Below are 13,880 nucleotides of genomic sequence, written 5' to 3' on the forward strand. Positions count from 1 at the left end.
GGAGGAAGGAACCTTTTTCTACTTTCAGAAAAATAAAAGACATTCCAGCGAACCAAAATGTGTTTGCAAGACAAGAAATGGAAAATGGCTTTTCAAATATTTAAAGTGAGATGGATACCTTCCCTCCCAACCCACCTTCCACCAAGGCCATCGCGACTCCACAAGAACAAACTCGCAGGCCCAGGTAAAGAAGGCAGACGCCTCAAACACAAAACATCTTGTTACGCACCAGGAACAAAAACTGTGCCCAAGAAGTCACCTTGCATTTTGTAATCAGTGTAATAAACTCCAACCCACATTCCCCAAACATGTCAGGAAGGGCTGCGGAAAAAAGATGTCCCTTTAATAAAACGTTATCAACATATATCGTACACAAACTACAATGTATCATAATTACTTTTTTTTCCTCTCTTAATTCAGAACCAGACTACAAGTAAGAAAAAACACAGAAACAGCTACAATGTTCCCAAGAATCCGCACAAAGTCTTTTTTCAGGCAGATGATATCTCACATAATATGATATACATGGATCAGAAAGGGAGGGAGTAAAACAAAGACCAGCTACAGGGGAGGGAGGAAGGAGAAGGGCATGTCAATGTACAAAGAATTCGGGTGTCTTCCAGGGCAAGACACAAAGGTTTCCGTGGGGTGATGAGGTGAGCGGGGCCAGGAGCACCCTCCCGGGAGGGGACAGGCTCCACCGTCGGGCTTGTTGGTTTTAGAAAGTAAAAACAGGACCGGAGCCAGCACATCTGTTTGGTTGTCGGTGTCCCCCCACCCCCTACAGCTGCTCCAAAGTCTTTCCATCCAGTCCCAAGCATATACAGAGCAATTCTGGTCAGTATCCCGTCTTTGAGAAAGGACGAATAAAGAGAAAAAACAAAGAAAACCGAACTCCAGCCCCCCAGCCGGTGCACACGATGACGCTGATGCGAGGATCTCGGGACCAGAACGCGGAGGTCACTGTTTCCATGTCCCAGGTCATAGCCATCCTGTCAGTGGCAGCCTCTCCCACCCTGCGCCAGGCCACCACCCAGCTGGCAGGATTCTCACTGGGAAGACTGGGGTGGGGGCGGAGGAGGGGCTGGAGAGGCAGGGAGGCCAGGACGGGAGGGAGGTCCAGGAGAGGAGGAGGAAGGTGTCCTGGGAACAGTGCGTGCCATCGGGTCACGGCGACGGTCTGGGCTGTGGTGGAATCCTGAAAGGGGTCGGTGGTCCGGCCCCTCTGGCCACAGGATGAGGGTGCTGGGTTCTGGGGTCCAAGCGTGCCGCTGCCGTTGCCATGGAAATCAAGCTAGAACAAACGCGTTCCCGCTCCCCTGCCTGTTGCACAAACCAAAACCCCAAGTGGAAAACGGTGACTGCCTTTTCTTCTTTCCAAAAAAGGCCTTTTGAAAGAAACCACCGATTGTAAACTGTCCAGTTTATTATTATTATTTTTGATGGCTACAGACAATGTGGGCTCTCACACCTAGACTAGCTTTTCTGGTGGAAGGGCTTGGGCACAGACAGACAGCAGGGCTTCTGGTTTTCCTTTTTTTTTCCTTTTTCCTTTTTTTTTTTTTTTTTTTTTAAGAAGAAAGCATAGAGGTTGATTGGGGTGGGGGGCTTGCTATAAGCTTCCATTTAAAAAAATTTTCCCCCAAAAAACCCCCCTGAAAACAAATAAAAAAAAATCCCAACAACGGTAAAACCCCAAACAAAAAACAACAAAAAAGTGTCATGTATGGAAAAGGTCCTTTGGGGAAAGGGCAAGGGGTGGGATTTTTCTGGTCACTGACTTGAAATACATTTTTGAGAGTTTTGTCCTTCATGTTTTATGGAATAAAAAGTTTGGCCTTTTTATTGCATGAAACTAAAATTGGGAAAGGTAGGGGGCGTGGATGGGGTGGGAGGGGGTTGACGGGAGCAGGGAGACGCCCTCCCCACCAGCTCCTGGATAATGACACCTCACTTCTTGCATAATTGCTGGCATCTTCCCGCCTGCAATGCCCGCTCTCTCAGCGTCTCGGAGAAGGGGGGATCACACACTCATCGTCATGCTTGGAGAATACTGGAAAGGAGAAGCAGAGAAGGGGGGCGGTGAGGATTGTGGGGAGGCCGCTGACACACCGAGGTGCCAAGAGCCTGGTGTGACTGCACAGAACTGAGCAGGGCTTATTTGGGGCTGTGGTTGAGCTGAGGGGTGCATGGTGGCATGGAGTGGGCAGGGGGCCAGTAGGGCAGGATAAGGGCCAGGAGGCGGGGGCTAAGAGCCACCTCTCAGTGCCAGCCTGCCCTTCTGTTGGGAACTATGGCAGCTGACGGCACCTCCCCTGCTCCTGCCCGTCTTTGAGTCATCCTCTTCTCTCCAAGGGCAGTCACAGCCCCTGCCCCTTGCCCAGTGCAGGCCTCCAGACTGCAGGGAACTGGGCTTTGATAAGCCAGAGCACAGCCAGGGTGCCCTGGGGTGAGGCCAGTCTGGGGTTCTTTTCTGTTTTTGTTTTTGAGACAAGGTCTCACTCTTGTCACTCAGGCTGGAGTGCAGGGGTGCGATCAAGGCTCACAGCAGCCTCAACCTCCTGGGCTTAAGCAATCCTCCCGCCTAAGCCTCCCAAGTAGCTGGGACTACAGGCATGCGACACTACACCGGCTAATTTTGGTATTTTTTGTGTAGAGATGAGGTTTCACCATGTTGCCCAGGCTGGCAGTCTGGGGTTCTTGAAAGCTGCTTAATCATAACACTGTTTCTTCAAATGAGAATGCACACAGAAGCCCACTACAGAAACGCAGACGGCCAACCCGTGTTGAGCCCTGAAAATCACTGGCTGCATGATACCTTTCCCCACTGGACAGATAGAAATGGACCCGGGGGGCAATACTGCCCCAACTCTCTCAGCCCAGGGCTCTCCCCCAGCCATATCAGCTTAATTAGTGCCAGAGGCATCCAGCCTGCGTGGAGCTGCCTCCAGAAGGCCCCACCAGCAGGCAGTCTCAGGGCAGCGTCAAGGCTGCACACTTCTGCTAAAAAAATAACTGAGGTGGAAAGCCCATAACACGGCCACCGGCTTAGCTGGCAGGCTGCAGCCCGGCTCCGTAGTTTGCAACTTGTTAGGTAAGAGTCCCCAGGCCGTGGGGACGAGAGCAGCAGGCAGGGGGCGAGGCTTACATTGTCATTCTGAAAGGAGTGGAGGAAGTTCCCTCCTAGCTCGCCGTCATCTCGAGGGGTGCCTGGAGGATTGCTAATGCCACTTATGTTGTTAGGAGAATTCTGTGGAAAGAGGAGAGGAGGTAAGCGCCTGTGTCCCCAACAACCTGCCCACACAGATGGGGCGCCGCCAGGGAGACCGAGTGCACACTCACTTTTGGAAGTCCGTCTATGTCGCCTGACCCTGGAAAGAAAAAATAATCCAATTCAGTTTCTTGCTTGCTCTTCCACGGAGGGGTCTCCCCTCATCCTGGGCTCCTCAGGCCTCTAAGCCCTTCCATCCCAGTCCCACACTGTGCGGAGGGCTTTCTGCGCGACATCCCTCTCAGGATCATCCTGTGTGCCCAGCCACGGCCGGCCAGGGCTGTGTACCAAGCCCAGCTGAGCCAGGAGCTGAGGCACAGAGCTGGCTGCCCAGGCAGGGTGGGGCATGGCGAGGGCAGGGGCCACTCACCTAATGATCCATTCATGTGGTGTGGCTCCATGCCACCCATGCCGCCCATCGGACCGTCCGAGCCGGGACCCATTGGGAACTGGGGAAGAAGCACAGGGCATGGCAGCTCAGCGGGCCCAGGCCCTCCGCACCCCTCACAGGCAGGGGGCTACAGCCGCGCCGGAGTCCTGGCCCCGGGGAACCCCTGCTCCAGCAGGCTCTGCTCACACTCGGACATGTCCTGCCTGGCAGCTGGGCCAGGGTCCTCACCTCGGCCCTCCAAGCTGCAGGGCAGAGGTGCTCATTCCAATGACCCAGGTGAGGGAGAGCGACTGGCCCGCTGCCACCCAACTCCACACAGAGGCAGCTCTGAAACTGAGCCTCTCGGATCCCACCACAGGGCCCTCTCCATCCCCCGTGTGGAGGGTGTGGTTCCCCAGACAGAGGCACATGTGGACAGCTCTATGACCATGTCAGGCCAGGGACCAAAACATCAGTGCTTCTCATCCTCACTTCACAGGTGAGGAAACAGAAGCACTGAGAGGAAACGCTTTGCTTGAGGTCCCAGCGGCTGGAGGTGGAGGAGCTGGGACTGGAACCTGGCAGCAGGCCTGGAGCCGTCATGCTGGCCCTCTCCAAGCTAACAAAGGAAGAAGTTAGAAATGAAGATGTTTCCTGGGGCTGGGTGGTGAGAAGAGGTGGGGTTTGATGAGTGGTGGGGAAGAGGGAGCTAGGGCACTGGCCCAGGAGGCACTGCACGGGACGCTGGGACTGGGGGGTGGTGGTGGGAGGTCACTGATGAGGCTCCCATGCAGAACTGTTAGTGTGGCAGATGGAGGCTCGGAGATAAGAGTCGATTCTACCCACCCGAAAGCCTATCTGGAACTATCAAACCCTTCTCGGAAAGGAAGACCAGAAAGGTCACATCCCACAGCCACGAGTCACAGGGCTGGGGAGGGGTGGCTGAGCCCAGCCTGGAGCGTCAAGGCGCTGTGATGCAGACTGGATCTGCATCGACTGGCGAGGGAGTGGAGGTGGTGGAATGGAGGGCTGTTTGGCACCTGGCTGGGACTGGGTGCCACAGACGCAGAGCTGAGTCACACCTGAGCCCCAGTCCAGAGGAGCAGCTCACGGATACCCAACTACCCCACAGGAGGGCAGAGATGCTGACTTCCAAAGACAGCTGCAAAGTACAGCTGCGGCTTCAGAGCAAGGCAGAGAAATCAGAAGCGGCTGCCTGGAGGAGGAGGAGAGCATCAGCAAAACTGAGGGGTAAAATCTGGGCAGGCAGAGCCCATCGCGGCAATCACTCTAGGCAGGGGTCCCACATGAGCAGAAGGCTACCAAGTGGGTGGCAGCATGGTGTGTCGGAGCACAGAAAGGGGTGTAAGGGGTAAGGCTGTGACCAGGCTGCAGGGGCACGGCTAGGGTATGAGCTGCTTCCCCGTGCCCACCCAGACTGGGGGAGGGGTGGCGCATCCTTGCCTCTCCAGTGGGCCCCCCACCAAAGCAGCTCACAGGCTTTTGGGCACATTTTGCCATCTAGCAACAAATTTCATGCTTATTAACCTAAGTGATAGGAGGATGAAAGTAACCAGCTTTCTTGGGAGCCAACCCAGGACACAGCCATGCCAGACCCCTAAAATCCCCAAACATGGTAATACAGAATTATGCACATGTATGTCATTACCTTAACATGAATATGTCGTTACTTTAACATGAATGTATTAAGAAACAAGTATTTCTTCAAAATGACATATTATTATATACTTTCTGTATATTAACACTTTTATTGAGATATAATTCACAGAGCATATAGCTGACCCATTTAAGTACAATTCAGTGGTTTTCAGTATACTTACAGGACTGTGCAACCATCACCACAACCAATTTTGAATGTCTCCGTAACCTCAGAAAGAAATCCTGTACCCGACTGCAGTCATTTCTGTCCCCCTCCAACACCCCCCGGCCCCAGGCAAACACTAATCTACTTTCTGTCTCCACAGATTTGCCTATCCTGGACATGTCATATACATAGAATCATGTGAGCTTTTGTGGCTGGTTTCTTTCACTTAGCATGTTTTCAAGGTTCACCAGTGTTGTCACATGAATCAGTACTTCCTTCCTATGGTCAAAAAGTAGTCCACCGTATGGATATACCACATTTCATTTATCCATTCATCAGCAGAGGGAACGTTCAGGTTGTTTTCACTGTTTGGCTATTATAACTAATGACACTGATGTACAAGCTGCCCTGTGGACATACGTTTTCATTTCTCTTGGGCAGATACCTAGGAGAACTGCTGGGTCATAGGGTAACCCAATTATCATATCACAGCAGACATCACTAGGCTGTCTGATCTTTCGAGGAAACGTCAAACTGTTTAACAAAGCAGCTGTGCCATTTTCCATTCCCACGAGCAGTGTCTGAGAGTTCCAATGCTTCCACACCCTCGCCAACACCACTCATTATCTTTTTTACTACAGCCGTCCCAGTGGGTGTGAAGTGCTACCTCACTGTGGTTTTGATTTGCATTTCCTAATGACTAACGATGCTGAGCATCTTCTCATGTGCTTACTGGCTATTTGCAATTTTTGGAGAAATGTCCATTTAGATCCTTGTCCCATTTTTAAAGTGGGTTATTACTGAGTTTTTCTAAGGGTTCTTTATGTATTTTGAATTCAAGTCCCTTATCAGATACGTGATTTGCTAATGTTTTCTCCATTCTGTGGTTTGTCTTTTTACTTCCTTGATGGTGTCCTTTGAAGCACAAATCTTCATCTCCAGTGAAGTCCAGTTTGTTACTTTTTAATTTTGCTGCTTGTGCTTTTGGTCTTGCATCTAAGAAGGCTTTGCTAACTCAGGTCATGAAGATTTACTCCTGTGTTTACTTCAAGTGTTTTGTAGTTTCAGCTCTAACATTTAGATCTATGGTCTACTTTTATTTTTTATTATTTTTTAATTTATTTTTTATTTTTATTTATTTATTTTTTTGAGACGGAGTCTTGCTCTGTCACCCAGGCTGGAGTGCGGTGGCGCCATCTCGGCTCACTGCAAGCTCCGCCTCCCGGGTTCACGCCATTCTCCTGCCTCAGCCTCTCCGAGTAGCTGGGACTACAGGCGCCCGCCACTACGCCCGGCTAATTTTTTGTATTTTTAGTAGAGACGGGGTTTCACCATGGTCTCGATCTGCTGACCTCGTGATCCGCCCGCCTCGGCCTCCCAAAGTGCTGGGATTACAAGCGTGAGCCACCGCGCCCGGCCTAATTTATTTTTCAGACGGGTTCTCACTCTGTCGGCCAGGCTGGAGTGTAGTGGCGTGATCTTGGCTCACTGCAACCTCCGCCTCCTGGGTTCAAGCGATTCTCATGCGTCAGCCTCCCAGGTAGCTGGGACTACAGGCGCGTGCCACCACACCTGGCTAATTTTGTATTTTTAGTAGAGACAGGGTTTCACCACGTTGGCCAAGCTGGTCTCAAACTCCTGACCTCAAATGATCCACCTGTTTCGGCCTCCCAAAGTACTAGGATTATAGGTGTGAGCCACCGTGCCCGGCCCCCTATGATCTACTTTAACTTTTGTGTACTGCTGTAAAGACACAGTTCAATCTCATTTGTCCACATGTGGATATTCAGTTGTCTCAGCATCATTTATTCTGTATTATTTACTTTTCCATTAGATTAATGCTATTATGTAAACAACAATAGGAACTGTTAATAGCGGCAATTAGTAGCAATTAGGAGGTGGACTAGTTAAATGATTGATATGTATGAGAAAAAATATTAATATTTTTATAACATTTCTGTCCTCTGATAGAGAAATAACTTTTTACTCGAATACTTAAATTTGATAGGCTATATTACATTAATTATTTTTTAGAGATGAGGTCTTGCTCTGTCACTCAAGCTAGAGTGTGCTCAAGTGATCCACCTGCCTCAGCCTCCTGAATAGCTGGGACTACAGGCTCGAGCCACTGCACCTGGCTTATTATTTATGTTTTTAAAAAATAAAACACAGGCCAGGTGTGGTGGCTCACAACTGTAATCCCTTTGGGAGGCTCAGGCAGGAGGATCGCCTGAGCCCAGGAGTGCAAGAACATCCTGGGCAACATAGTGAGACCTCATCTCTACAACAACAAATAAATTAGGGGCAACATAGTGAGACCTCATCTCTACATCACCAAATAAAATTAGCCAGGTGTGGTGGCATGTGCCTGTAGTCCCAGCTACTCAGGAGGCTGTGGTGGGAGGAATCCCTTGAGCCCCAGATGCTGAAGCTGCAGTGAACCATGACTGTGACACTGCCCTCTAGACTGGGTGACAGACACCCTATCTCTAAATAAACAAACAAACATAAACACAATAGGATTAATGAAACAAACATTACTAATATTTAAATAAAAAATAACAATGTTTCTTTCTGCCCTAGGATACATTGGAACACTCTGCTCTGCTTCCTTTCCCACTGGTCTCTGAATTGCCCGAAGCCTTTATAGCCTTTAGGAGATCCTTTTTAAAAAAGAAAAAAAAAAAAAAAAAAAGGAGATGGAGTCTGGCTCTGTCGTCCAGGCTGGAGTGCAGTGGCATGATCATGGCTCACTGCAGCCTTAAATTCCTAGGCTCAAACAATCCTCCCGCTTCAGCCTCCCAAGTAGCTGACTACAGACATACACCACTGCACCCAGCTTAGAACATCTTCCTTTTAAATGCACTGGTAAAACAGAAAATAGTCAAACTTAAAACCCATTTGACTTGTCACTCTGTTTATTCAAAGCCCATGTTACACTGACTCCTGGTGTCAACCTAACACGGTAACACCAAACTAAATATCCTCTCCACACAACGCTTACACACAAAGTACTTCGGGTTTTACTTTATAAACACAGGTTTTGGGACTTGTAGGAATTCACGTCCATCTCTCCAAAGATGTCCATCCATTTTTGTCCAGGGGCTGGCTTTGGCAGACCAGCTGCTTGTCAATCAGGCCTTTGCATCTGTAATTCATCAGATGGGCTATCCCTGACTAAGATGTCCATCTTTTTTTTTTTTTTTTTTTTTTTTTTAGAGACAGAGTCTCGCTCTGCTGCCCAGGCTGGAGTGCAATGGCACGACCTCTGCTCACTGCAACCTCCACCTCCCAGGTTCAAGCGATTCTCCTGACTCAGCCTCCTGAGTAGCTGGGACTACAGGCATGTGCCACCACGCCTGGCAATTTTTTTTTTTTTTTTTTTTTTTGAGACGGAGTCTCACTCTGTCACCCAGGCTGGAGCACAGCATTGCGATCTCAGCTCACTGCAACCTCCGCCTCCCAGGTTCAAGCAATTCTCCTGCCTCAGCCTCCCGAGTAGCTGGGGTTACAGGCACCAGCCACCATGCCTGGCTTATTTTCGTATTTTTAGTAGAGACGGGGTTTCACCATGTTGGTCAGGCTGGAACTCCTGACCTCAAGTGATCCTCTCACCTCAGCTGGGATCCCAAAGTGCTAGGATTACAGGTGTGAGCCACCATGCCCGGCCAGATGTCCATCATTTTTTTAACACTCCAAAGCACAATGGATGTTATAAATTCAAATTATAAAAAATGATTTTAAAGCACAGAGGTAATCTGAAGTTGCAAAATCCAAGTTGGATTCCAAATACGTCACAGTTTTAATGAAGAAATTGAGAAAGTCCTGTTTAACTTGACTGCCTCTTCTGGTGACATTTTTTGAGTTCTCAAGCATTAAATGGGCCTTCCTGCTGTATGAGGTTTTGTGGCCCCCTCTCCGTGATACCCAACAATCCAAGTGTGGCTGGATAGCCCCATCTAGGCTCCTCGGGGCTCCTTAAGGAGCATCAGAGAGTACTGGCAAAACAGTATATACATTTCTATTTTTTATGTATTTTTTATGTATTTTTTTTTTTTTTTGAAATGGAGTCTCATTCTGTCACCCAGGCTGGAGTGCAGTGGCGTGACCTCAGCTCACTGCAACCTCCGCCTCCCAGGCTCAAGCAATTCTTCTGCCTCAGCATCCCAAGTGGCTGGGACTACAGACATTCAACACCACACCTAGCTAATGTTTGTATTTTTTAGTAGACGTGGTGTTTTACTATGTTGGCCAGGCTGGTCTTGAACTAATGACGGACCCCAAGTGATCTGATCACCTCGGCCTCCTAAAGTGCTGGGATTACAGGTGTGAGCCACCACGCCCAGCCTATGTATTTTTTTATTTTTATTTTTTTGTTGCTGAGATGGTGAAGATGTCTCGCTTTGTTACCCAGGTTGGTCTTGAGTTCGTGGCTGTAAGTGATCCTCCCACCTTGGCCTTCCAAAGTGCTCGGGTTACAGGCGTAAGCCAACGTGCCTGGCCTGTATTTTATTGTAATTCCTTTTTCCATTCTCATCTCAATGCATTTCCAAATTAGAGAAGGACATCCTTCTTGTCTCACACTTTAAAAAATAGCAGTTTTCACGGCAAGCCAACATTTTAACATCTTTTCTATGGCCAGCAATGATAGTCATCTTGCGGAAACGTGTCTGAGGCATTCTCCTGTCTGTAAAGTCAAAGATCTCATTAAGTGCTTCGGCATGTTTTGAGGAAATTGAAAAGTGACCCAAAACTTTCATTATGAAAGCTGGGATCACAGGTAAGCAAATCACACCCCTTTGTGACAGTGTCGGGTACGAGGTGTGAACATTTAGCAGGTAAGATGTTTTCATTTTCATTGGTAAGAAGCTTATGGACGAAATGAAATTTGCTCAAATTAACTGTGTACTGTCTGCCAAATATGTAGATAAATGAGCAAAGTCTAGGTTGTATTTGGACAAAGAACAACAATCTCTTACACCTTCAGTGGCTTCACTAAAATCTTCACAGAAATGGAGAAGACAATTTGAAACATACCTAAGAGCTAGCGGAAACCTGTTGCCATGACTTGAGGCAGCCCTTGACGCACTCAGAAGCACGAATGCTGGAAGGATCAGACAGGGTCAGCACCACTGTAAAGGGGCAATGCATCTGTTACGGAAAGTCCCCCTTCCCTTTGGTTCACACACAGGACTTTTCGTTTGTAACCTCCAAATCAGGAAATGTAACCTTCTTGGTTTGCGCTGCAATCAAGGGAACAAGATGATGATGGTGTCCGTTCACGGAGTGTGCCCAAGCTAATTCTGCGACCGCCGTTTTTGACTGAGAACTGCTGTCTCTTTGGAGGTCAAAAAAACCTTGACTTAGAAAGATATGCCTCAGACTTGAGAGACTCAATGTCCAATGTGCCTCCACCTTCCCTTCTCCACATGCCCAATCCCACATTCTTTTCTGCACACTGCGCAGTACATTCTGTTTGGGTTCTTTCCTCCCTAATCCAGTTGTGTGTGTCCTTGCATCTGTCATTAAAGTAACATGGTCATTTAACCTTCTTTCCCAGTGATGCCCGGGTCACACTGGTGCTGTCACTGTCACCGTTCTCATTTTCATTATCTGAACTCTTAGGAAATACGGTCACAACATTCACCATGTCAAGACTGAAACCAGCACCGTCTAGACAAAAAACCCAACACTGAATCTGCAGCAGACTCCTAGGCGGGTGCTGCTAACGTGCATGACTGCAGCGTGCGGAGTTGCAGCCTGAGTGATGTGATCCACGATGAATCCCAAGTCCTGATGCCAGCATCCACGTCAGGAAACGTGGCGACAGTGACCACTCCAGGCAGATCGTCCACGCCATTTACATCCGATGCTACAAACAGTGCTGTCATCCCTCTGTGTGGGTTTTATACTTTCCACCCAACCTTCTGCATCACTGACAAAATCCAGGACTTTTTGTGTCCTGGGATTCCTCAGGATGTGGGGCTTTTAGTGTCAAAAGCCAGATGGTTGGTCACACCAGTGAGGACCCTGGCAAAGGAGGCAGGCCAGAAACCATCCCTCAGAGGGCTGCTGGGAGAGAAAATGTAGGCAATATCCAGCACGGGGCAGCCTGTGCTCGGGGTTTAACACGTGGGGTGATCCGGGTGTCACCTCAGGAACGGAGCCAACAAAACCAGAGTGCCCCAAAGGCCCCACCCCCTCAACCAGGCCAAAGCCTCGCACTTTAGGGCCCCAGGCCCACTCTCTGGCTCTGCAGTCCGGAGACCTCCTTTTCAGGCCCTGAGCTCCCGGAGGGGCAAGGCTGAACAGGTTCACCTGAGGCCTCCATGGAGGAGGAAGGGAAGGAACTAGAATGGAAGGGTTGCCTGTGGAGGGGAAGCAGATCAGGCCCTGACCTCGGGCAGCGCCTGCTGGGTGAGGAGACAGGCTGCAGCTGACTAGCCGAGTCCCATCCAGTGGGTGCAGGGGACACAGGAGGAAGTGGGGCAAGCAGGAATCAGAAATGGGGAAATGTGAGCTGCAACATCACCCAAGGGCTGCAACTCTGAGAGGCAAAGAAGCTGCCAGGTATTGGGAGTTCCTGAGCTCCCGGCAGCAGCACAGGCAGGCGGGTCCCCCAGTGAGCCGTGTCCCCTTGCTGCTGGCTCCACCCTCAGCTCCACGGCCCCAGAAACAGGCCCAGGAGGAGAGGCATCGCCCGGGCCGGCACAGCCAGTCAGCTGGGCAGAGACCAGGCCAGACCCCACCTGCAGCCTGGCGCTTCCCACACCAGCACGGCAGGAGGTAGCAAGTCCCAGCAGCACAGCAGGCACCCTGGCACTAACCAGAAGGTGGGCATCGTCCCACCCCTTCCTCTCCCGCCCCCTGCCGCCTATGAAATGGGAACCGAGTTGCCCAAGAGTTAATCACTTTTCTGACGGTTTATTTTATTCATCTTTGGTAACAAATGGCTGAAATCAATTAAACTTGCTTTCCCCTCAGCTGATGAAGTTAATTATGATTTGTTATGGTGTCTGATATGTAAATTATTAGAAAGCAGACTTACGTTGGACCGGCTGCCTCCAGGCGGCACCGGATTAATCATTGTGTAGATGTTGTCACTGGAATTTGTTGAATCTGTAGAACAGTGGAAACCCACAAGTCGGGGTGATTAATTCGTTTCTTAATTAAAACAAACTCATGGCACTTGAACTCATTCTTTTGTATTTTATCACCTAAAATTTCCTCTAAGTACCACCATTTTCTGGCTAATTTGTATTTAATGAAGATTCACAAAGTTTTTAATCACAGAAAATTCAACTGTGAAAACCACTCAACCCCAGCAGTGTGGACACGGCACAGGGGGATTACGGGTTCAAATTCTTGTCTCCCCACCCCACACCAAATCTGGTCCCCAGACACTGCCTGGGACAACATGGGGGCAGCAGAACCACCACCTGTGCTCTCCTCCCACCACCCTACAAAGTGGTTTTAATCAAATAAGGGAAAGGGAAACGTGGCCAATTACCCAGAGGCCACCCTGCCAGGCTGATGGGGCAGGAGGGAGAGGCAGGGATGGGGCTGGAAACGCATTCACATATGGAGTGGGTGCATGTGGCCCAGTCGGAATGTAGGTCATGCAGCTCATCAAAATGCAGCAGCAGAAAGAGAGAGCCGGAGTGGGAGCCCAGGATCCCGGCTGCGGCCAGCTCCACCCCTGCAGCTGAGCAGCTTCCCTCTATGGGGAGCCGAGGAGGGGGCGAGGGAGAGTCCCCTCCATCTCCCCAATTAGCCAAAAAAGTCTCCAGCTAAAACGTTTCTATCAGGAGCAGGCACTGTAATTCTTGGGCAGAAATCCAGCTACCTCTCACTTTTTATTTTTGGGGTGGGTAAGGATCGTATGTTGAATTCCTTCTAGCTGGCTGGTATGCTATTCTTAGCTGGGAAAGAAACATAATTGTGATGCTGTGTGTGTGTGTGTGTGTGTGCGTGCACATGCCCACGTATGTGCATGCATGCCCTCTTTTGTTTAAAGAAACAGGGAGGGCTGGGCGCGGTGGCTCATGCCTGTAATCCCAGCACTTTGGGAGGCTGAGGCGGGTGGATCACCTGAGGTCAGGAGTTCAAGGCCAGCCTGGGTACATGGTGAAACCCCATCTCTACTAAAAACACAAAAATTAGCTGGGCATGGTGGTGCGTGCCTGTAATCCCAGCTACTCGGGAGGCTGAGACAGGAGAATCGCTTGAGCCCAGGAGGTGGAGATTGCAGTGAGCCGAGATTACGCCATTGCACTCCAGCCTGGGTGACAGAGCAAGATTCTGCCTCAAAAAAGAAAAAAAAGGGGGGGGTGGGGGTGGGGCGGGGGGAGAAGGGATCTCCTATACAGGGGACCAGAAGCCAGGAGCTGTGGAAACTCCAAAGGTAGCATGCC

General features: G+C 49.9%; 1 protein-coding gene across 6 annotated transcripts in view; it reads right to left on the reverse strand.

Annotated features, from left to right (window-relative positions):
* Window positions 1–320: 320 nt before the first annotated feature.
* Window positions 321–13,880, reverse strand: part of SSBP3 (single stranded DNA binding protein 3) — a 181,609-nt gene continuing 168,049 nt past the window's right edge. For all 6 annotated transcript variants that reach the window (XM_058430617.1, XM_058430616.1, XM_032137245.2 and 3 more), the window contains 5 exons: window positions 12,515–12,585; window positions 3,642–3,720; window positions 3,343–3,371; window positions 3,149–3,250; window positions 321–2,053 (listed from right to left, as the gene is read on the reverse strand). In XM_058430617.1, coding sequence (XP_058286600.1) covers window positions 2,024–2,053; window positions 3,149–3,250; window positions 3,343–3,371; window positions 3,642–3,720; window positions 12,515–12,585 — 311 coding nt within the window. In that variant the 3' untranslated portion in view covers window positions 321–2,023. The remainder of the gene's footprint in view (window positions 2,054–3,148; window positions 3,251–3,342; window positions 3,372–3,641; window positions 3,721–12,514; window positions 12,586–13,880) is intronic.

This window comes from Hylobates moloch, unplaced genomic scaffold, assembly GCF_009828535.3.
Source record: "Hylobates moloch isolate HMO894 unplaced genomic scaffold, HMol_V3 SCAFFOLD_18, whole genome shotgun sequence".
Lineage (NCBI taxonomy): Eukaryota > Metazoa > Chordata > Mammalia > Primates > Hylobatidae > Hylobates > Hylobates moloch.